The 24,124-nt window shown below is 32.8% G+C and overlaps 4 protein-coding genes across 6 annotated transcripts; 1 reads left to right on the top strand and 3 right to left on the bottom strand.

The window, feature by feature from the left end:
• Window positions 1–3,446: 3,446 nt before the first annotated feature.
• LOC107426738 (auxin-induced in root cultures protein 12) lies at window positions 3,447–4,527 on the bottom strand. Its single transcript, XM_016037000.4, has one exon. It carries the CDS (start codon window positions 4,510–4,512, stop codon window positions 3,616–3,618), a length of 897 nt encoding a protein of 298 aa, XP_015892486.2. The 5' UTR covers window positions 4,513–4,527; the 3' UTR covers window positions 3,447–3,615.
• Window positions 4,528–7,510: 2,983 nt separating this feature from the next.
• On the bottom strand, window positions 7,511–11,172 carry LOC107426634 (protein NRT1/ PTR FAMILY 4.2). Of its 3 annotated transcripts, none has more exons than XM_025077116.2 (6): window positions 10,879–11,172; window positions 10,473–10,606; window positions 9,488–9,705; window positions 9,000–9,404; window positions 8,764–8,870; window positions 7,511–8,323 (listed from the first exon to the last, which is right to left on the bottom strand). In XM_025077116.2, the coding sequence occupies exons 2-6, from the start codon at window positions 10,534–10,536 to the stop codon at window positions 7,597–7,599; spliced, it is 1,521 nt and encodes a 506-aa protein (XP_024932884.1). In that variant the 5' UTR covers window positions 10,537–10,606; window positions 10,879–11,172; the 3' UTR covers window positions 7,511–7,596. The 3 variants fall into 3 exon arrangements, with proteins under 3 accessions (XP_024932884.1, XP_015892353.1, XP_024932885.1); XM_016036867.3 differs by having other exon boundaries at window positions 10,504–10,606; window positions 10,879–11,171; XM_025077117.3 differs by lacking the exon at window positions 10,879–11,172 and adding an exon at window positions 10,719–10,827.
• Window positions 11,173–13,915: 2,743 nt separating this feature from the next.
• On the top strand, window positions 13,916–16,102 carry LOC107426583 (large ribosomal subunit protein eL32z). The gene is made up of 4 exons (XM_016036805.4): window positions 13,916–14,062; window positions 15,059–15,152; window positions 15,485–15,666; window positions 15,755–16,102. The coding sequence occupies exons 2-4, from the start codon at window positions 15,063–15,065 to the stop codon at window positions 15,882–15,884; spliced, it is 402 nt and encodes a 133-aa protein (XP_015892291.1). The 5' UTR covers window positions 13,916–14,062; window positions 15,059–15,062; the 3' UTR covers window positions 15,885–16,102.
• Window positions 16,103–21,041: 4,939 nt separating this feature from the next.
• LOC107426805 (serine/threonine-protein kinase OXI1) lies at window positions 21,042–22,741 on the bottom strand. Its single transcript, XM_016037092.4, has 2 exons — window positions 22,208–22,741; window positions 21,042–22,056 (listed from the first exon to the last, which is right to left on the bottom strand). The coding sequence occupies exons 1-2, from the start codon at window positions 22,723–22,725 to the stop codon at window positions 21,171–21,173; spliced, it is 1,404 nt and encodes a 467-aa protein (XP_015892578.3). The 5' UTR covers window positions 22,726–22,741; the 3' UTR covers window positions 21,042–21,170.
• Between the last annotated feature and the right edge of the window lie 1,383 nt (window positions 22,742–24,124).

Here is a 24,124-nt window from a genome sequence, read left to right as displayed (position 1 = left end):
TGTTAGTGTTTGACATATATCTTATTTTACATTAAAACTATCCGCGTATGTTAATAATTCATATGGAAAAGGGATATTACCGGACCATATTTATGACATAAAAATGTTTTTTTTTTTTTTCCCTGTCCTTATAGGCTTCTAATTTGATTATATGGGATTTTACTTTTTGGCCCAAATTTTACTTTTATTTATTTTTCTAAGCAACTAAAATTCCAAAAACTTTTGGCATTTATTTTTCTTTTTTTGCTGGTTAAGATTTTGATACCCATCACACTTATGGTGGTCTAATAGCACTGTTAACGTGTCTAATAATACTGCTGGCAGCAGCGACAATAAAGATAAGCTGTGTTTTTGTTTTTAATTTAATAAGATAAGGTGTTATACGTGTATCACATAACATTGTAACAGGACAAAAAAAATAATTGATAAACTATTTTAAGATATAACATTTAAAAAAAAAAACATACCAATGTATATTATATAAAAATTACCTATATTTCAAAGGAGTTTCACACATTTAGTAATATATATGTATATATGCTATTTAATACTATTAATAATAATTATCAATTTATATAATAAATTTTAATTAAAATATTTAATTTTATTATTTTTTAAATTAAAATTATAAAAATAAATTATTTAATAATAGCTATTTAAATTATCATTTTAAACGTATAAATTTTAGTTACAATCCTTTACAATAATAATAAATATTATTTTTCGTTTATATTTGTCATTCATGCACTTAACCAGGTTACTGCACCGGACAAATTATTCGGGATTGTTAAATTACCATATCTCATTATTTGAAAAGGAGAAAAAAAAAAAAATAGTATTCCTCACCAATTATTCGATTACTTTGCTTTTCAATATAAAAAATAAACGCGGTTTTCGAGGTACTTTACCCTTTTTAGTTGCATTGAGCGTGTCTTTATTGTACAATGACATAATTTGTATTTTATTCGCTGTTCATGACATATTGGAAAGAATAAAAAGCAAGGTCGAGTCACTGGGAATTTGGGATCGACTAGTTAACTCTTTTTTTTTTTTTTTTTTTTTGGGTAAAAGCATATTTCATTGTTGGAAAACCACTGAAGCCTCGGGGGAGGAAATTACAAAGCTAAGCTGGAATTAAGCATTTCTGAAGCCAAAACATCCGAGATATCTTTAGGAAGGGACTCAAAACACAAGTTATCCAAATTGAAAAACAGCTTTTCACTCAAAGCTATTTTGGCTACTCAGTCTGCCTAACCATTAGCTGCTTTTGAGTTCCAACTTAAAATCTAGTTAAAATTAGAAACCAAAAAACAAAGAAAAATAAAATCATATTCGGTATTCCATTCGGAGGGATCTTATGTGTTTATGATATTCTTGACCACCAAAGTTGAATCAAATGACCATTCGAGCTTGTCCCATTTCCGATCAGCTGCTTCACTCACCGCCCATAAAATAGCTTTTAGTTCTGCTTCCAACAGGGAGGAACACCTAATACACTTTAAAGCTAGAAAAAGTAAATTTTCTCTCTAGTCCTTAACAGCAAAACCAAGGCCAACCTGACCATTGAAGAAAGCAGCATCAATGTTAATCTTCCACCAATCTTTAGGAACGGCATCCAAAATTCCTTAGTTTTAGGAATTGCATCGTTAGATTCCTCAATTGTTGCCATAAATTCCTCCACCATCACAAGAGGACCGAGCACCCGAAAACAAATTTTCATTTCTGCATTTCCATGCAAAGTACATTAGTGAAGATAGAAAGATTGTTATCTCTCTACTATTCAAATTTTGGAAGCAAGCCTTAGGTTTGGGATTGATGTAGAAATTTACTAGGTCTTCAATATTCGACACCGTTGAATGTTCAAGTTTGCATCCCCATTTACTTGCAAAGGCTAGTCTTCTCATGCTCTGACATTCCTTGAAACTATGTAATAGTCGTTTCCTTTTCAGCACCACACATCACCAATTGCAATCCCCTTTACCTATTCTGTTGATCAGTATCTCACAGGTGGAAATAACATTGGATAACATTCTCCATAAGAATAGTTTTAGGTGATCATGAATTTTAAGGCTCCATGGTTTCTTCCACAATCCATTTCCATCTCTTGCCCGAGAGTTTCTGGTCAATAAATCATAGCAACTTTTGATGAAAATTTTTCCTACTTTGTTTCTTAGCCAAATGAGTTTATCCATGCATCATATGTTGGGCCACTCCATGCTCAAAATGGCTTTTAGTGAAGCTACATCTAATAACTTCAACTTTCCATGTACAGTTACTAGCATCCCAAATTTCGTAGACCCTTCTCCAATAAGGTTTGACTTAATCCTCGCTCGCTACAGGGCATTTACTAGGGAGTTCCGGTAGTCAAGGGTCCTTCTACAACTCTATAGACGGGTCATCTCCAATTCAGAAGCAAGCATCTCTCTTCAAAATACTCCTAAACTTAACAATCCCCTTCCAAACCAAAAAAATCCCTTTTTCAGTTTATAACTAAAGAAAGTCTCATTTTGAATGTACTTAGGCTTTCATCATCCTTGTCCAAAGATAATCTTATCCACTAGCTAATTTCCAACCTAATTTAGCTAGCGTTGCCAAGTTCATGTTTTTGAACTTTCTAAAACCAAGACCACCCAGCTCTAATGTGTCAAACGGCCGACAAGGATATTATAGTCACTTTCTTAGGAAAAAAAAAAATATATATATATATATATATTAATATCGTTTTAATTTTACTCCTCCATTGATCTTATGGTAAAATGTAAGCATGGTTTTAAATGCAAAATTCAAATTAAGAATTCGTCTCATTCATCCGGATTTCAACACTGCATGCAGATTGACAGTACTTGTATCCATTACACAAAGAATCACTTTTACAATTACATGATCCAAATGGTTATGAAAATCAAATACACTCTTCAAATAAAAATAACTTATTATTCAAGTCTAGAAGCTTAACATTTATGAAGTGCTAATTTTTATTTATAACAAATTTGTTTAAGACAATTTTTGGATAGGACATGAGTTGTCCCATCTGGACCGACAAAGTAATTAGTTATGTATTTAACTTGTTTATTTGCTTATAGCTTTCATGACAAACATGTGCCTTGATGCCGGCAAAAGTATATTATTTTTGCTGTCACGATATTTAAATGTGGTACCATAGCTATCTATTACTATTATTATTATTTATTATTTGTGATGTTATCACTTTCAAACACAGTTCAAAATTTTCCCCTCTTTTTTTTTTTTTGGGCTATTAAAACTTAGCCGACGCACTAATTTAAATAGTATATGCTACTCGGCGAAATTTAACTGTCTTTCCCTTTTAGATTTAAAAAAAGGGATAAAAAAAGAGTAAGAATTCTCGGATCTCTTGAACAAATATAGACAGGAATGTGAAAATTTATGACGACAGTAAAATGAATAATGATGAAGAGAAAAAGAAAGAAGAAAACCCAACTTTTTTTTTTTCCCTCAGAAATAATGAAATATTATTCATTCACCTAGACATACTGAAACATACAGCTAATACAACAAATCTCTTTGACTAAATTGAGAAAAAAAAAAAAAGCAGAAAGTAAAAAGAAAAAAAATTCCAAAAAAGCAGCTAAAAAATTAAAAAGTGAGGAGATTAACAAGGACAAAAAGCAAACCAAGATACAAACCAAAGGTCTTGGCATCTCCAAATCTGGAAATACCTCCACTGCCGCTGTTTCCATTTGTTGTATTATTACCTGAGCTTGTACTATTATTACCATCGGTAGTACTAGTATTAGCGACCAAGCTCAAGGTCGCTTTTGAGGCGAGATTAGCGGGCTTAAAATCGTGAACGATCAGAAAACCGTTAGTCTTATTGACACCGGGACCCACCTGCCAAATATAATTCAACTTCTCAGCATCCTTCGGCACCTTAACGGAGGCGAATATCGTGACGGTTCCGTTAGCGTACTCGGCGCTCTTGTCCCACACGTCGAACGAAAGATTCGCCGGCATGATCGATTTGTAGGAGCTCAGATTGTAGGTCTTGACGACGAATGAGCCTTCCGATTGTTTCACGGCGACCAAGGCTTGGGCTCCGGGCATTCCGGTTCCGGTCGGGTTGATGCCCCACCCCACCCATGAATCGGGGTTTGGAGGATGAGCAACGAAGGCGACGGAGAGCGAGGAATTGGTGGCATTGTAGGTCCAGTGAAGGTAGGAGCTGAGCACTGGGAGGTCGGAGCAGTTGGCGTAGATTTTCTTGTTTGTGAATTTCTGTGACGTACAGTCGAGCGAGTAGGCCGGTGAGATTAACACAGACAACCATAACGAGATCCCTAGGATCGAAAACGATAAAGAAATGGACGCCATTGAAGAGAGAGAGAGAGAGAGAGAGAGAGAGAGAGAGATTTTAGAGTGAGAATGAGAGAAAAAGAGCTGGATTTTAGAAATGCAAGGGAAAGGGATTATATAATGGATAACAGTGAAATTGGAGGGTGTGTGGGGAATCTGAGCACTGTATCCGTTATTCATATCCTTAAAGGAAGAGTAGGACGAATGAGAAATCGACACGTAGATTGTTGCTTGCAATTTGGCACGTGGGGTCTTTTTTTAAGTCGTTGACTGGTTTTTTTTTTTTTTTTAATATCTATTTATTTGGCTTAGAAGTAGACGGGTATGAATTAAGGGAGGGATATCGCTCAAAAAGATGAAATAAGGAAGGCAAGTGGAGGAAGGTCGCGCGTACTGAATGCATTTAATGCGAATATATATTAAATATTAAATAAATTCAGGATGCATGCGAGGAATGCTTGCTAGTTGCAAAACTTAACGTTGAATGAACAACTGGGAAAAAAAAAAAAAAAAAAAATGAAGAAGAAGCCGACCCAAGTGTTAACCGTGTGACATCAGTTGTTTATTTATTTATTTTTCTTTTTCTTTAAATTGTTTGGATTCTCAAAGGGCAGACTTTTTTGAAATTTTTATTTTACTTTTTGGTGCCACGTTAATGCTTGGAGGTGTACGAGATGACTGGCTTTTAATTCATAGATGGAACTTGAAATGGACTCAACTCCGGCCACATGTTGTTTATTTTTCCTTCGCATTTCTTTATTCGCTATTTCTATGTACGATGTATATGCAAATTTTTTCCTAGAATTCTGCTACGTAAAAGGGAAGAAAGAGTGTCATTGACAATAGAAATCGAATCAGAACAAATCTTGCTTGAAATCATATCGAATCCAATATCAACATTAAAAAATATATATATTATGAAAATTCAGGGTAATAAATACAATTTAGGTAAATAGTAATTAAATATCATTATGCCTTCCTTATTTAAATATTCATTTTGATAATTTTTCTCTCAATTTTCGGCATGTAATTGAACTCATTTAGTTTTCCAATTTCATCATGGAAGTCAAATTTTTCTTTTTTGTTTTTTTTTTTCTCTTAAATTTCTTTTATCTTTTATCTTTTAGTACATGACAGATGGTAGTATACAAAAACGTCCCTGTAAGGTATAACATGTAGAATCTTGTTTTTTATTATTTTTTTGAATAAAAAATAAGTTTTTTTTATAGATATCATCGGTCTAGAAAATTGAGAATTATAAATTATTAGTAGTCATGGTTAAACAATCTGACAAGGAATCCATAGACTATACAGCCTACTACCACATGGTTGCCCCCATTCCCCTCCCTAAAGTGTATGATGGCACACGGGATCCACTCCAAGTCGCTTAGTAGGGTTACTGGAACTTGAATCCACAGCTCCTACAAGAAGGTATAATGGGGAACCAGGACTGACCACTTGCTCCACCCTTTGGGTGTAATCTTGTTTTTTTAATTATTTCTTGATTGTGGAGTTAACTGAATTTTCATTTTTTTCTTCAACAACTTTCAACTCTAAAAAGCATTTATAGTCATCTTTATATCTACCCACTCCTTGCAACCGTAAATTTAGTTTCTTTTGCGTTACATATCAACCAATTTGCTCCAGTCCCTAAGTTTGAATTTTTGGCACTAATTTGTCTTACTCTTCCTTTGACCTTCATGTCTCTTTGTTATCCCCAAACAAGCTTTCGAACTCTCATTTATTTACCAGGAAAAAAAAAATTACTTTCTTCCATATCAGCTGTGGAGATTGTTGACTTTCCACTCTTTTTTGTTTTTCTTTTAGCACTTTCAAAAAACATACCAAACCAATCAAACTATTTTGAAGCATTTAATCTACTATTTTCTCTAAGATATACCAACATATTCTTTATCTGTTGATACTGAGACGGGAAAATCTTAAATTTAAATTTCTATTTAGAAAATATTAAAACTTTATCATTGAATTATTTCTGAAAGGATATATTTTTTTCTATAAAACAAACAAAATGAAATGATCATGTTTCCTTTCTACTTAGCCAGGGCCCCTCAATTTGACATCCAAAGTTTTATATCTGACTCAACAGTTTGTTTATCAGTAAGAATTATATTTTAAGAACTTTTTTCTTACGAGATATATCATTTTAAATATATATATATATTCGAATCTTCTACCTAATCCTCTACCAACCATGTTCACAAAATTAAAGAATTATTATTATTGTTATAATAAAATGTTGATTAATTTTAAACTTAATGTATAATATGGAAATTGTCATTACAAAAAAAAAAAATTAATTATTCAAATGAGTGATTTTTAAGGGTAGTTATCCACTCATGATAGTTAATGTCTAACGATAACATATCACACTGCTCGATACTAATCACCTGCTATATACAATATGCTTTCCCCATGAAATTGAGAAAGGATTTTAATTAATGTTCTTGGGAAAATAATATATATCTATAAATATATATATATGTATTGGGAGATGAAGCGCATGTGGGAAAGAATTATTATTATTATTATTGGTAAATAAACCTGCATTAAGCACAAAAAAAGGGGAATCCAGAAAACCGATTACCCCGATATACAAGCTCCAGTTTCTTCTGAAAGGATTTGGGCCAAAATATTGGCAGGACAAGAACAAAGGTTAACAGTAGAACAAAATAAAGATTTGTTATCCCTGATGGCATATTTAGCTACAACTTTTTTGCTTGCCTTGAGGTCCAGGAAACTTTCCATTTATTTCTTTTAACTTTGAGCAAGCTAACTAATTCCCATGACTCCCATTCACAAGGTTCTGAAGAATCATTAAGCTGGTTTACCACCGACTTCGCATCACAAAGCCAGTCCACATTCGTCCAACCAAACTCCTCAGCTGTATTGGTCATTGATTTTAAGTTTTGAATTATACGTTTGCTGCTATTACATCTTATTAAAATGGAATTAACCTTTTTTTTTTTTTTTGGTTTGAACAGACATAATATAAGTGTTTTTGAATATATATATATATATATATATCTTTATCTAATATTATCATCGTGTTATCTATTTTTTTTTTTTCTTATTTGTTACTTTAATGACTTGAGTCGTCAAACAAGATTTTGTTTCAATGACAAACGAAATATTAAAAGTACATTAAAACAAAATTAAATAAATATTAAGAGAGTTGGTATTTTATTTATTTTGGTGCAATATTTATGCATTATCTGCAAGAATTACGAACTTTTAATTAATTAGCTAATACCGCTTAGCCCAATACATGTAGTTGAGAATATTCAGGAAATTAAGAATGCAAAGAAGCATATAAAACAGATCCAACCGAGACTTGTTCAAATTGTTTCCTCCTAGCCATTCATGCCCAAATTTCCCAGTCACCGAATTGGTTATGGCAACCAGAACAGAGCTAAGGAAGTAGCCCACGGAAGTGGAACACCATGACAGTGCAGTTGACATGCTTCTCATGCTATGGGGTGCCTCCGAGTAGAAAAACTCGAACATTCCTCCCAGAGTAAGCATGTCAGAGATACCCAACAACAGGTATTGCCACGCAAGCCAAAACACAGAAAGAGTGACATTGTTCTCTGCAGCCCACCGTCGCTTCGACTCGACTACAGCAGCCGTGGCCATGGAGGCTGACGCAAGGGCAAGTCCCACTCCAATACGCCGGAGTGGGCGGAAGGTTTTACTCATGTTTCCTAGAGTGCGTAGCAGACGATCGAACAGCGCTACTGAAGCAAGCATGATGGAGATGGGTAAAACTGATAATGATTGAGTAGGAATTTGGAAATGGTGGATTTTTCTATTCATGATGTTCCCCTGTTGGACTGAGAATGTCTGGAGTTGAGCCAAGCAGCAGTTCATCATGATTGTGCTTGCAAATATGGGGAGCAGCGCAAGGAAAGTTCTTGTTTCCTCAACCTCATCTGAATCAATGGCTGTGTTTATTAGTGCTTTATCAAGGAACCTGCAGATTTTGAATTTTAATTGTATGTTAATGCTAGCTAGAAGTAATAAATAAATGGATATAAGAAACCATTATTCATTGTTCTTTTTTACCCATTATTTTATTTTATTTATTTTTTGTGTGTGATTCCCCCCGGATTTCAGGCAATTAGCATGGATTTAGAAGTTATAATTGCTTTTTGGAATTTCTTTAGTCAGGTTGGACATGTTAAAAAACCACTTTATTTAAAATATTGGTTTATATACTTTAACATACCAACCATGCGCAGGCAATAGCGACATTGTTTTATTGATGTTCTGTGTGATATTATAAGAGTGAGTAATGAAAGTTTTGCATACCACTTCTATAGCCATTCTCTAAAGTTACAAATACAATAGGCCAAGCGATAATCATCTCTGACTAAAGACAACATGAAAAGGAATAGCAAAAGAGAAACATACCGGTAATGGTATTTTTCATATCTTTTTGGATTTAGTTGAGATGGAGTTTGCTCTGTTAGTCTCTCTGGTAGTGAGGCATTCCTATTTTTAATAGCAGAAGCAAGAATCTTCAAGCCCCAACCCCCACGGGACGAAAAAAAAATAAAAATTGGTTAATAAAAAAAGTCACATACAATTAATTAATGGTCTGGTACAGAATTAATAATCAGTGAACAAGAAATTAACTATATACTGACCTGAAAGATTCTTGTTAAAGGACTTCCACTAGGACGTTTGTTTCTATAAATTGGAGTCCCCATTGTGAAAATGCAAAGAGCCAAAACCAAGGCTACAATAGAAATTTTAAAACTCCAATTCCATCCTTTGTTTTCTTCAACCCACATCATCACAGTAGCTGATATCAACCCTCCGGTGCATAGCGAAAAGAAAAACCAATTGAAGAAGGATGTGATGAGTCGGGGATTGCTGCAGTCGAGTTGATCAGCACCATGTGTAGGTAAGGAGGCCTTGATTCCAGCCACACCAGTGGCCATGACATACACGCCTGTGTAAAGGATGGCTTCTTGAGACTTAGAAGGACTTGAATTCATAGCTGGTCTTAAATGTGGGTGATCAGCTTGGATTGTCAGCAATATTAGTCCCTATATAAATAAATGTAATATATTCATTCATGCCCTTAAATTGTTAGATATCATGTTGCAAATTGGTAGAGAAAAAGTCTTACCAGCAACTCTACTACGCAAGAGGATATGAAGGTTGTGAATTTTGTGATGAAAGAATCACAAATAAAGCCTCCAACTATGGTAAGCAAAAAAGAGGTCCCCATAAAGTTGGTGACCATATTTGCTGATTTAGCAGCTGAGTAATGCATAGACTGGAGAAAGTATGCAACAAAGTTTGAGGCATTGGATAAGAAAACCATGTTCTCCAATACTTCCACAACTGCACACGACAAGAAATTATACGTATCTATGAGGCATTAATCTAATAAAAAATTAACTATGTAGATTAGCAACCTTTTACTATACATATTTCTATCACCCTCTTATTTGCATATAAAATGTAAATGAAAGCCGAGTAAACAAAAGCTTATAGTTACTATTTAACCTTTAGGTGGAAGACACTAATTGTCGTCTACATAAATTTACTAAAGGTTTGTGTGGTAACCAACTGTGCAACTCCAACCTCTATGTCTACATAATTGTCTCTTTTAAGTGAAAAGGTTAGATTATAAAATTAAAGTACTAGTACTTCCATTTTTTCCCCTGAAATATAAACCGTGTCCGCCAATCTGGGGTTCATGCCTCAAATCTGAAGCACCAATTGTTCCCAAAAAAAAAATAAAAATGTAAAATTTATGTCCCCAAGATTTGATTGATTACAAAAAGAAGTAGTTTGTTGACAAAATGATATTTTATTCTTCTACTCTGATATCAGCTTTATAGGTGTCAACCGTGCAATATTTTAAGCTAAATCCGTCTATGACTTTAGCCACTCAATTATATCTCTCTAGTATCAATATTTGGAGTGATTAGAAAAACGTGAACGAAAATGAAAGAACTATGAATTCAAAAATTTAAAACTGAATAAATTATCTTGTTTGACAAATTATGATGAAAACAGCTCAAAAAGAACAAATTAAAACCCAGATCCAAAAAAAGAATAATAATAAAAAATTAAAAAACGAATTAAACCGAACAAAAACAGACCACAGTACAGAGAAATCCTTAGCATACAAACCGCATGCAATGGAAGCAGCTCTAATCCCACCATCCCTTCTTGGATCTGCCTTTTCCCCTCTCCAATTCACAAATTCATCATTCCCGCTACTCATCTCAAGCTCCTAATTTTGAGAGATAGAGAGAAGAAGAACGGAGAAAAGTATCAAATTAATGAAATTTGAAAATTCTTAAATTGAAAATGAAAATCAATTAATGGTCAAGAAGGAGAAGTACAAGCAACATATATAACATTAACAACTTTCTATGCAAAAAGCAACATAGATATAGCCTTATTTATTTGTGAGTAGGTATAAAATATATACAAATATATATATATATATGTATATATATGTACGTATATATGGAGATGAAACAAGAAATTTTGTTAGCTTACCATCAATTTGGTTTTAAAAGAGGAAATAGGTTGAATAAAGGATCCAAGTTGGAGAATAATAATTTGCAGCTGGGTAAATAGTAAAGGGTTGAAGATGGAATTGAGGCCAATTCATGTACAGTGCCAGTCTGAGTCTCTCACGGAAACTTGTAATAATAGCTGTAGATGGTCAGCTTGATTCTTTGAGAAATTTCACATTAATTACCTTACCATGGGGCAAGGTGGCAAATCTTTTGCATGGCAGGTTTGAAAAGGGACATGAATTGGTAAAAGCGGATGCGTATATTTCATCTCAACCCCTAAAATTTATACTATTTACAAATTTCATTGGAGTTAAATGAAATTAACTTAAGAAGGATTTCTAGATTTAAAAAAAAAAAAGAAAAAAAGAAAAAAGACAAATAGTTTGTTTCGTTTGGGTAACTTGTATGTCAGAAATATCAACACGTTTTGAACCTTTATTAATTTCAATACTAGCATATCCAAAAATGGAACAAAAATCTTTCCAAGTTCACATGGACACCGCATATTAAGTTTACATATCCACCAGTAAATTGAACTTTATTTATATGTAAATTTTTCTACAACATTGCTTTTTGTTACCAATGCTGAATATCATCCGTGGTATTGTTGTTGATGTGTTAAATAATAATTGATTATATTTAATAAATTTTAACTATTAAAAACTAAATATACATAGATCCTATTGGTAAGATTCATCAATGATATTGATGACAAATATTAATTTTTATTTTTTTATCTATGATTTTTGTTTAATTGTAACTATTGCATATTGTTTCAAACGTTATATATTACATATAAATGTACCAAAAAAGTTTAATTTATTTATTTATTTATTTTTGCTTTATTTGATATTTATATAATTCTGGCTCCATCCCTATGCATATTTATTTATTTATTTATTTTTGCTTTATTTGATATTTATATAATTCTGGCTCCATCCCTATGCATGCAAACCATTTATAATATAATTATTCACTAAAAACAACATTTATAATATAATTAGAGATGAGAAACAATTTTGAAAATAATAATAATAATAAAAAGAAAAGAAAAACAAAAAAATTAATAATAAAGATTTTCATTTTTAAGCATATTCATCCAAAATACCTTTATCTTCAGAATTTCAATTTCCAACTTATATATCTTATGCTGTAATGAATAACTCATAAAAAGTGATAATTTATAAAAAAAAAATCGAATTTGTTGTTGAAATTTCATGATATTTTTTTTTAATTAATATTTATCAATTTAACTATAAAAATTTAAAAAATATTAACTTTACCATAATACTCCCTATCACATGATTGCCATGGTAAATTTAATAATATATATATTTTTTACCATATATATATATATATATATATTTAATAGTGGATATATGGATATTTTTACCATGTATATTTAATAATATTTTGAATTTTAATAAGAATTAAAATTTAGTGGATATTTTAACAATTTATCATACGATAAGAGGATTTCAGATGTACAGTATATTTTTCATAAATGGATTAAAATTAAAAATTTTCTCATTGTCAGATACTATTGAAATTAAAATTTTGGCTACAATAATGATTTTTCTTTCATTTTCCTTCTCGTTTTACTAGATTCCCATCCATGACAGAGATCGTATATTATGGAAATGGGGTGTGGAGGTTAGCAGGACTGATCTTTTTATGGAAATGGAATGTAGGGGCGGCACGCAAGAGCACAACCAGGGGCACAACCAAAAATCATATTATATGGAAATGGAAAGTTGGGGCCACCGGCACTAGCATTTTATGAAAGGGGGATATGGTGACGCCCATAGAAGTTGTATCGGGAGCACAAGCATCACCTTTAGTACCACAAGAACCGTCACCTAGAGCGTGTCACAAGATCAAACACCACCTGAAGTGCCACAACAAGAAGAAAAATAAGACATACTACATCTTAAAAACACTTGTGCCAAAATTATCATTCATGGATTAAAAGAAAAAAAAAAAAAAGGAATAACACCATTTCTAATATTAGTTATAACCATAACGATGATTTTTTATACATATGTGTAAAAAACAAAAAAAATAGTGATAGTGAAATGTAAAAGTTACAACTAATATATGCATAGAAACTTGTAGAAAAATAAATAAAAAAATATATAGAAAAGCTTATATGAAAAGTGAGTTCGGTTCTTTATATTTTAAAAGAAACTCTTTGGTACTACTATCTTAGAAATCCAACAATTGGGCCAATAATAGATTGACATGGTTTTTATTTATTTTTAAATTTCGCAAACCTTAAACTATAAAAACAAATGAAAAAATAAAAGGAAATTATTAAAAGAAGGAAAGGAATTGGGACGACACTCCCAATAGGCAAACCTTTTCTTATATTTTTCTTGTTAGAAATTGTATCATAAAAAAATTTCAAGATCTACAGATTGAGTATAGCTTTATACGAAAGTTTAGATGTTTTTAGTGAAATACATAACTACTTTTTGAAGATCTGGAAGCTTCTTTTTTTTTTTTTTTTTTTTTTTTCCCTCACTTATTTGCCAGCAATTTGAAGCTCATTTTAATTTGCAAATGGAGAAAACTTGAAGAAAGTGAAAGGATGAACAAGGTAAAGGAGGGTTGGTAAAAAGAGCACAAAGAAAAAGAAATCGGAAGAAGTATAATATATAAGTCTAAAAAATAGAACTTGCATCCGCTATCATAGATTAATTGACGTATGCACTCTACAGATATTGGAAGTGAAAAAAGATTTTGCTACAGCTATATACATTCAAAATTTACCCAATTACCATTAAAAAAATTCAAAATTTACTCTAGAAAAAACTTTTTGATTTTTCATCATCTTATGTTCGTTTTTAATTTTCCTATTTCCCTTATTATTTTAAATTTTTCCCCTTTATATCTCAAACAAATATTATAAAATAAAATAAAAAAAAAATTTTGAACATAGTTTAGTTTGGGCCTAATTGCAAGAAAGAGCCCATAAAGTGTGGGCCGAAGAAAAAGGGCTAGTCAGCTCCCCTTGATTCGCTTATCATTCGGTGTGGCGCGAGACAGTTGATTCTTACTCCTTACGATATATAATGTACTCAGAAACCCTAGCCTGCTTTCCTTTGTCCTCCAAAACCGGCTCTCGTTGGGATTCACTGGACCGTCGTAGCTGCGAGCAGGTTTGCGAACCCTCATCTTTGAACCTCAATGTCTGTTACCATTACCATGCTTGGAATTGAATATTCTGTGCTTTAGATTATATTCACTTCGCTGTGTAAAATTACTTCTCAAAGAATTGAAAGAGAATATGGACTCTAAAAAATCTTTCTTGGTTACTTTCTCGATCATGAAATATGGCAGTATTAGATTTGTTTCCGTGAAGATTTTTGCCATGTAAAATGTTTCAGAGTTCTCAATCCAACTCAGTAACCCATAAAATTTGTTAAAATTTAAGAAAAGTCCTAATCCTACTTGTCAAAAAATAAAAATAAAAAATAAAAAAAATGTGTGTATATATATAAACACAAAGAAGGAACCAGTGATTGATTTGGATAGTAAAATAATGAATGGCGTTGTAGAAACACACACTTCTAAAGCAGTGACAAGTAGTCAGTTTATGTAGTTGTTAAAAGTTTATCAAATGTTGGAGATTTTTTATTTCTTACTCTTTCCATTTTCTTTTCTTTTTTTCTGTTTTTTTTCAAAACAATACCAACAGCTTGGATTATTAGTTGGTGTTTTATTTATTTATTTATTTATTTACTTTATAATTTTGGGGCATAATCTCTATGTTAGAAAGTGGGTACAAAATAGGTGTTTTTCTTAATTGGAATAGATGGCGTGATGCTTGATTTGTTGGATCCTTTGAAGTTGTTAAACGAATCTGTGTTACTCATAGGATATAAGTCAATGTGGACTTCGTTAATTTGTTATTTGTCCATAGGCAGTTGGATTAACTGTATTTTAGTAGTTTTTGTTGGTAATTTAGGTAGAAAACTTTCGCGTAGCTTCTACCTTTTTCATTTTCCTTTTATTTATTTATTTATTTATTTTTTATTTTTTAAATTTTGTTGGTTATATACTTATGTTAGTACCTAGCTAAATTTTATCGATGCGTTGACAAGGAAACTTTTGATACTTTGAGTTATTTATTTATTTATTTTTTTGGGTCTCAGAAAAATGGCTGTTCCTCTGCTTAGCAAGAAGATAGTGAAGAAGCGTGTCAAGCAGTTCAAAAGGCCCCAAAGTGACCGCAAGATATCTGTGAAGGTATGTTTATTTCAGGATAAGTTCCTGGAAGCTTGCTTAGACAGTTGTTGAGGCTGTTCTCTGGGGTTTGGGTCAATAATGCTCTGTTTATTTGTGATGCAAGTTTTAACTTTCCAGGGTAACAATTGACCTGTTTGGAAAGACTTAATGATATATCCTTATAAATAGTATTTTAATCTTGCCACATTTTGCTATAGAATATCAAGAACAGTTTAAAAGTATGTTAATGTTTTGTTGCTGCATTAGGCATATATGAAGTACTCTATTGGTTTCTGGGATTTCTAATGTCCTAATTTTTGTATTGTATAAATGCATGTTGTTGTTGGATCTAGACAAACTGGCGCAGGCCCAAGGGTATTGATTCCCGTGTGAGGAGGAAGTTTAAAGGATGTACTCTGATGCCCAATATTGGTTATGGCTCAGACAAGAAGACTCGACACTATCTCCCAAATGGATTTAAGAAATTTGTTGTGCATAACATCAAGGAACTGGAACTTTTAATGATGCACAACAGGTAAAAATACCATGTAAATTTTATATTTTTCTTTTCATCTTTTAAGTTACGCACCATTTATTGCTTACCCTTTTCACGGTTGTTTTAGGACTTACTGTGCTGAGATAGCACATAATGTTTCAACCAAGAAGAGAAAGGAGATTGTTGAGCGTGCAGCACAGTTGGATGTTGTTGTTACCAACAAACTGGCCAGGTTGCGTAGCCAGGAGGATGAGTGAGAACTAAATTTGTGCTTGCCTTGTTTAATTAATTTGCTTGTTTACATTCCCACCGTCTTTAGTAGTTTCAGCGCATTTGAAGATAGATTCAAAATTTTGCTGTCGTTTTTAATTTTGGATTAAATGGTTGTCGATCTTTTTTTTTTTTTTTTTTTTCCCTTTCACTACGTACTAACTATATTTGATGCGTTCAATCCATGGAATGCGTTTATTGCTTATGCCATTTTGTATGGGAATTATATGGAAAATGGTTAAATTCGATGTTACTCACAACAACTGAGCTGACTTTGGTGAATCATTTGGTCACTGTCTTATGAGAATTCTATGGTGAAGATAAATTTGGAGAATGGCAAACCAAAAGAGTTAAGGGAGCTGACTTTGGTGAACCATTTGGTCACTGTCTTATGAGAATTCTATGGTGAAGAGAAAATTGGAGAAATTGTAAACCAAAAGAGTTGAGGGTATTGGATTGCGCTTGAAATTAGTGGTGATATTTGGAAAGAAAATATAATTCGCCAATGGATTTCAGGGTCAATAACGTTTACAGTTGGTTGCTTATGAAAATTTTCCCTCAGCTACTCTATGATACGAATCTCTTCATTTTTTGGGGTTTTTTTTTTTTTTTTGGTGTAAATCTCTTAATTTATTTTACAGTGGTGACTATCAAATCCTGCCTTTAATAATAATCGATATGTGTCCAGCCAGTGGTTAGGATTTCCCTACTGTTGGCCTTTCTTTTATTGCTGTAACGAGATAAATAGCCGCATAGGACTTTATTTTCTGCGTTTCTTCTAAAGCACGTGACAACTCCAGGAATCCTGGTGGGAAATTTTTCAATAAAGAAAGCTTAGCAAAATTCCTATTAAAATTTTATGGCAAAAGGCAAAATGACAGCATTTCTTTTCTTCTCTGTGATACCTGAGGAACCAGAATTTTTCAAATTTTGATTAATAGACGAACTAGATCAAATCTATGCTTTTGTCTATTTGCATAACTTGCTCTAATTAATTTCCACCTATTGTTTGAGAAGTTGATTATTATTGTTGAACATGTGTTAAAATTTAAAGTAGATCAAATCTTTTTTTTGGGTAAATTAAGTAAATCAACGTAAAAGTCATAAAAGGAATCAATTGTTGATGAGCATAATCAAAGAATGAACAGCGCTGTAGATATACACAAAATACACAGACAATGCCGTGAAAGTGAAATTAATATCTTTTATGTCAAATGTGACAACTGAAATTGATATTTTAACCATTGGCACCAATGTCAATATTAAAAGTCATTTGATCATTATAGGTTTCAATTTTCTTGCCATTGTAATCAGCGCCAGTAACTCTGCGCTACCATTTTTTGCATTTCTTGACATTTTTCAGAAATTATAGTACAAGTGGTTTACATATGGTCGTCCTTCTGGATATTGATATCAATCATATCATTAATATATCGTTCAAATTTTTGTGTTAAATCAATTTATTATGTGGAAGAATTTTAATGAGTTGGGAATGGTAGGAACTAGGAAGTAAGTCTGGTGTTGTGAAGGAATAATTTCATAGATGTCTCTAATAAACTTTATTTATTTATTTTATCTAAATAAAACTTGATATATTTGCTCGTAATTGTTAAAGCATACAGAAAATAACAGACAGCCATGCCCAATATTATGAACTCTCTTTGTATTTATTAATATAGGTAAACATTTATGTTTACAAGGTGAAGATAATATGTAATAAATGAAATAAGTCATGTGATAATAGTCGGGACTCATTGAGAATTGCATTATTGATTGTGTTAGACCAGTGAATAATGAACATGTTCAGCAAAAATCAAAATAAATTTTGAAGTTCATTATAGGCATCTATGCAAGTTCAAAAAAAATAAAAAAATAAAAAAATTATAGACGTCTTTGCAGTTCGGAAATTTATCTTCTTCTTTTTTTATTATTATTGTAAATAAATTTCGAATCTCAGTCGAGGAGATTAGACAATTAAATGATGACTGCTTATCATTATGTCAAAATCTATTGGAAGTTAATGACATTTTCCCATGATTTTAAATAAGTAATATTTGTTTTTGGTAGATGATATTACATTTTTTTATACCTATGGGTCATAGCATATATATATATATATATATATATAGAGAGAGAGAGAGAGAGAGAGAGAGAGAGAGAGAGAGAGAGAGAAAAGGAAAAAAAAAAGTGATACATATATATATATAATCTATTTATGATATGAATATATATACGTTTTTATCATTCAGATTTCAATATTAACGATAGTTTTTTAAAAAATCATCATCAATACTATCATACATAGACAAATATTGACAATAATTTTTCAAAAATTGTCATCATATTGAATTATAATGCAGACTGCCTGCGTCTTAAAATTAATATATGTATATATACATATATATATATATATATATATTTGAATTGATTGATTAAAAGTCAGGTATATCTACTCCCCTTACTGTATTAATAATAAGGATGTGATTACAGAACACTGAAGTTTAAACCATGTGCTGATGCGTAGCATCAAATCCAAAAGTAGAGTCACATCCCTTTATATTTGATATCTAAGATATATTTGGAGATATATGATTCCCACTTTATGCCCTCTCATATGTCATTAGCTCAAAAATAACCATATCTAAATTATGATATTTCATCACATTAGCTCTAATCCTATTTATAGTAAGCAACTACATCTTTTCATTTATTTGAACAAAAAAACAAAAAAAAAAAAAAAGGAAAAAATAAACAAGAGATTGAAGAATACAATTATACAACAAAAACCAAAAGCATAAAAAATTGTTGTCTTTGGTATTTTACTATCACTGACACCAAGTGTTTCACCACCCTAATTCTCATGCTTCTCACATTTTTCACTAGTGTGGACGGTGATTCCTGCTTGCATTTATAATATCTGTACGGCTCTTGGTGTTTTTTTTAGTTTTCTTCTTTCTTGTAATAATTGAAAGAGGATTTAATGGTGTGTTGCAGCAAAAGATCAAAAATTTAGGCAGACCCTATAAACAAAAAGTAATATCTACGATATAAATTTGTCAGTAGTACCATTTTTTTTGTGCGAATATGGTACATTTTTGTTTAATTGAACAGCTATACAATAAACTGTATACATCAGAAGTGGAACATTGAATATCCATATGAAATGTCTAGTTTCAGTGTGGGTCATTTATCCCTTATACAGCCGAAAAGTATAGGTTTCATTTGTCAATTCAACATTGAATATATAGTAATTTTGCTTTACCGATCCTTACTCTCCTTCACCTGTAACCCCTCAGTGGATGTAATAAGGACCCCACCAGTGCCCAATGCCCATCACCTGAAAAATGAATATCTGTTTTTGGATGATAACACCCTAAATTCCTATTTGTGTATGTTTTGATGAGGTTATTCAAACTCCGAATACTTATTAGAAAATGTAGTGATTTTACCATTAAATTATCTTCAAAAGGAATTAGAACTTAATCAATTTAGTGGAATAAACAAAGATCATGATGACTAATTGAAGAATTCTATATTTTAATTTGATTGTATACATATAAATCTCATTTCAATATAGAACGATTGCCATTTATCATCTAGAAAATATTGTATAATGCCCATAAGTGTATTGCGTCCAAACAAGGTCTTATCATCCTGTTACTACTTGCGAAGATCATGTATAGCTACTTTCTTGTCTTGATCTTGGGTGTATTCCCATATCAAAATTAAATAAGATGGCAAATAAGTCAAAACAAAGAGTTTATGTTTTAGGGGACCAAAGCATCAAGCAATATTGTGTGGAAGACAAGAAATGAAGTGCACGCTTTTCTACATATATATAAATTGAGGGGAGACTTTTTCCAAACCAAAGTTGCGTCATTGGCTAATTGACCAGTAGTACCCAAAAAAAAATTAAATTCATTCTCAACAGCATCAGCAAAGAGTGCTTTTCAAAATGGCCTTTTATAATTTGGGACGTCACTTGGCACGACCTGTTTGAAGTTGGATGACAATAAATAAGCGAATCGTGAGGTCTATCTACCTCAATTCATTTCCAGCACCCAAGTTGGAATCCCATCCAATTTCCACTGCAAAAAATAATATAAAATGCCAAAGTCACACTCCAATTACAAAAAAATGTAATCCATGTGTAAAATGTAGTTGGTCCTATAGAATAAGTTAAAAATGCACTTAATAAAGTAGATGTACGTGAACTTATTATTAACTGGTATACAATTTTACATGTGCTGCACTTGCAAGCCTACCAACACCAAATTGCGAGTGGTAACACTTTGGTTGCTGTTACTGCAATATTGGATCTTTACCAACTACAAGATTTGGTGCTTTTTCATTTAGCTACAAAACAGATTTGGTGCTTTTTCTCCATTTTCTTTTTCTTGGTTATATTTACAGAGACAGCCAAATCGGGTCTCTTGCAGTCGGGGTCTGATTCTTTGTGCCAATCCCACACCAGCCATTTTTCAACTTTTTTCGTTGGCTTTCTTGTATTTAGAAGTAGTCTGTTTATATAGACTATCAGACTTTTATTTTATTATTATTTTTTTAATATTTTTCCCATTTTATTCAATGTGTTCGGTGTTCACCTGTACTGTGGGCCCGCTGCTCACACCGAATGGTTCTCCATTTACGATATAAAATCTTAGCCCTCTATTCATATTATTATTATAAATAGCCTTAAATTTCCCATCTTTTAACTATCACTTATAGTTGTGAATATGTGGCTCAATGATAAGGGACTACGCAGTTCCCGTAATCACATATTATAAAAATAAATAAATACTTCGAACTGCCCATTTCACCAACAACCTCATTGTTGTTGGTATTCACCCAAAAAAAAAAAAAAAAAAACCTCAATTGTTGTTGGTACCAAACGAACTACACTTTCATTACCACAAAACATAATAATAAACAATAAAAATTAAAATAAAGACAGAAGACCATACTTTTTAGTACTAAATACACCACGAGGTCCAAGATACCCCTCTATAATTCTTAATTTATACTTGACATTTCTATGAAACATAAACAAATCACTCATACAGAAAAACAGATACAAAAATAAGTGCCAAATGAATCACATGTTAAATGGAACATAAACCATGTTAGATTTAAAAAAGATCAAGTTGGGAAACTTGTTATAAGAGGCGACGTTATTTTATACATATATATATATATATATTTAATACATGGCTTAGGTTCATTAGAAAAAAAGAAAAAAAAGAAAAAAAAAAGAATATTGAGAAAGAATTTTGTTAAAATTCACGAAATTTATCCTCTTCACTGGGTTTGGGATTCAGACCTTCGACCCACACCTTGGCAACTACATTATTGTTATCATTATTATTATTATCATCTTTTTCTCCTTTATTATTTTCATTTTCACCGCCACCGAATATGCCACGGATAACCGATTCCACATCAATTTCCTTTTCTTCTCTCCACTCGTTTGCATGATCGGGAATATACGGCGGCCTTGAGATTTGCGTTATCGAATCCCAGTCGACACATGCGAAGAAATCATGGCCCTTGATTTCATCCACTTCGATTCTCCGTGTTGGATCTTTTTCCAGAAGCTTCCTGATCAAGTCCCTCAACGGCGTCGTTTCTCCCGTCAGCTCCGGCGACTTCGTTAGAATCCGGTAAAACGTTTCCTTCCTGTTACTGCCTCTGAATGGCGTGTGTCCGTACAGCATTTCGTATAGAACAACCCCGAGGGACCACCAATCAACGGCGAAATCGTGGCCGTCGCCGGAAACGATCTCAGGTGCCACGTACTCCTCTGTTCCGACGAAGGAATTTGACTTCTCCGACGAGTCCGAATAGGTTTTCACGGAGTCCACTGGTGGTTCGGGAGCGGTGGCGGCGGCCGAATCGTCAGGCGAAATGCCTGAGTTGCAGAAGCAATGGAACGATGGGAACCGTTGCTTTTTCTTCTTCAACGACACGGATTTGGAAACTCGATCGGACTGAGTCTTCTTGGGAGAGAGTCTGGCGGAGAGTTTTGTGGAGAGATCGAAATCGACGATCATGATGTGGCCGTTTTGTTGGATCATGATGTTCTCTGGCTTCAAATCTCTGTAAACTATCCCCAACTTATGCAGATATTCTAATGCAAGAACCAATTCCGCTGCATAAAATCTAGAAAAAAAAAAAGAAATTAAAAAAAATTGATTCACATTATGACCAAAATTTTCTTTAATTTTCCGAGCAACCAAACAGCAATGGAATCAAGAAAGAATTAAGAAATAAAAAAAGAAGCATAAGAAATTGGATCTTTTCACGAACTCACCTGATGACATCGTCGGAAAACATTTTCTCAGTCTGTCTCTTTCTAAGAGAACTAAGATCGCGGCCAGGGCAGTAATCCATAGCGTATCCAACGAGCTTCTCCGTGTTCAAAACGCCGCGCAATTTCGGGAAAAGCGGATGCTGAAAACGACGTAGTACTTGTTGTTCGAAACAAACCCTCCTATACTCATTTCCTTGGCCATCAACAGCTTTGGCTTTCTTCTCGATCAAGGCCTTAGAGATTACCTTGAGAGCTACAGTTTCATCACGCTTTTCGTCCTTCACAAGAAACACAACTCCTTTGGCTCCGCGGCCCAGAGCAGAGATCACTTTAAGACTCTGAAAATCCAAAGAAGGGATTTGACAAGTACTATTGTTGTTGTTATTATCATGGCGGTGATGATGATCTTCGTCGTCGTCCATGGCGGTCAGGTGAGAGGTTGATCCGTGAGTTTGGGAGAGATAATACTCTGTTTCCGATTTGGCACACACTTCTTCTTTTATTGAGAAAGCGGGCATTTGCGACCCGAGAGTTTTTCAACACTAAATACGAGGGAGGAGCCTTGCTGAAGAAGGTTTCAAAGAGAGAAAGCGGGTCAGAATTTTGCTCCAAAATTACAATAAAGCCCTTCTCAAATCTGATGCTGACACGTTTCAATCTGGTCTGCTTCGTATTACGTGGCGAAATCTTAGATTTTCTGCAGGGAATTATGGCCGTCGTGGCGTAGTTGAGGGATTTGATGAATTTAAATTTAATTGATGTGAACGTAATTTTGTGAATGTGAATTGAGTGAGAAGTCCTTAGTGTTGTCAAAAATTACGAAGTTTGGTGGTAGAAAAGTAATTGGACAAAGCTGTAAATGAAGTGAGTGTGAAGGAAAGTATGTTTGCGTGGGATAGTCCTCTACTAGAAACCGTGTGGAGCAGGCAGTGTTCAAATTTTAATAACGGGCGGTGGTGGACTTTTTTTATTTTTTCAGGTGGTCTTTCTGTTCAACCAAACACCTCTCCAAGGGAAAAATTCCAAATCCTTCTCAAACATCAAACTGCTGAAGATATTATAATATATCCTTCTGTTGTCTTCAATTGGAGTAGTCAAACCTAATTTTATCGTTGGAAAAAATTACAGTAAAGTTGCTATTTGATTATGTCCAAAAATACCGTGAAAGTAGAAATCCTTTTAACCATGATGAATAATTGTGCATCTCTGCGTTTGAATAAAACGATGAACCAAAGCACCAATCGGATAAAAGAGTCCAAATTGATTCATGGATTACAGAAGCCATTAGAGATTCCCAATTCTTTAGGTGGGTAAACTCTATTCGTTTAGTGGAGATCGCAAAAGTCAATATTAAGTATGATGAATAGTTTGAAGAAAAATAATGATAAAATATTCAAAATTTAAACATTGATTTTTTTTTTTTCTTTTGAATTTAAGTAATGAGTTTTTCGTTTATAAAACGTCCATTACAAATATTTTTTAGCCTATCTAGAATGTCTCTTTTATTTTATATTTTTGGGTCCACCTATCTAGAATGATTTGGTTTGTTAAATATACATAAAGTTGCCTCGTAGGTAGGTTTATTGAAAGGTTGTCTCTTAAATCCTGGATTTTTGCCTCATAAAGAGTTGGCCATTGTTATTATGCTTTACGTGTATATATATATATATATATATATTTGTTTTTTATTTATTTATAAAATTTATGCAATAATTTTATTTTATGGGCGATTAGCCAAAAACGTAATTGATAGGCATGGCTAGCTTCAACTAGATTGTGGTCATTATAAGATTCTAGCGCTACACATCTTCAGTCAACATATCTTTAGGGGTGGTTTGAAATAGAACTCTTTTTGAATATTAGGTATCTGTATCCCATCTGTCAACAATAGCACAGCTGCTAATTAGATCATAAAAA

The sequence above is a fragment of the Ziziphus jujuba genome, chromosome 9 (assembly GCF_031755915.1).
Source record: "Ziziphus jujuba cultivar Dongzao chromosome 9, ASM3175591v1".
In the NCBI taxonomy this organism is placed as follows: Eukaryota; Viridiplantae; Streptophyta; class Magnoliopsida; order Rosales; family Rhamnaceae; genus Ziziphus; species Ziziphus jujuba.
The sequence above is the reverse complement of the archived record's forward strand: the minus strand, read 5'-3'. Positions and strand labels throughout refer to the sequence as shown.

Bases quoted from the DNA above. Each gene is read 5' to 3' on its own strand.
- LOC107426738 (XM_016037000.4), bottom strand. From the start codon at position 4,512: ATGAATAACGGATACAGTGCTCAGATTCCCCACACACCCTCCAATTTC.
- LOC107426634 (XM_016036867.3), bottom strand. The intron at 8,871-8,999 runs GTCAGTATATAG...TGGGGCTTGAAG, and splicing joins CTTTAACAAGAATCTTTCAG to ATTCTTGCTTCTGCTATTAA. The intron at 8,324-8,763 runs GTATGTTTCTCT...CAAAATCTGCAG, and splicing joins TATGAAAAATACCATTACCG to GTTCCTTGATAAAGCACTAA.
- LOC107426583 (XM_016036805.4), top strand. From the start codon at position 15,063: ATGGCTGTTCCTCTGCTTAGCAAGAAGATAGTGAAGAAGCGTGTCAAG. The intron at 15,153-15,484 runs GTATGTTTATTT...TGTTGGATCTAG, and splicing joins ACCGCAAGATATCTGTGAAG to ACAAACTGGCGCAGGCCCAA. The intron at 15,667-15,754 runs GTAAAAATACCA...CGGTTGTTTTAG, and splicing joins CTTTTAATGATGCACAACAG to GACTTACTGTGCTGAGATAG.
- LOC107426805 (XM_016037092.4), bottom strand. From the start codon at position 22,725: ATGCCCGCTTTCTCAATAAAAGAAGAAGTGTGTGCCAAATCGGAAACA. The intron at 22,057-22,207 runs GTGAGTTCGTGA...TTTTTTTTCTAG, and splicing joins TTTTCCGACGATGTCATCAG to ATTTTATGCAGCGGAATTGG.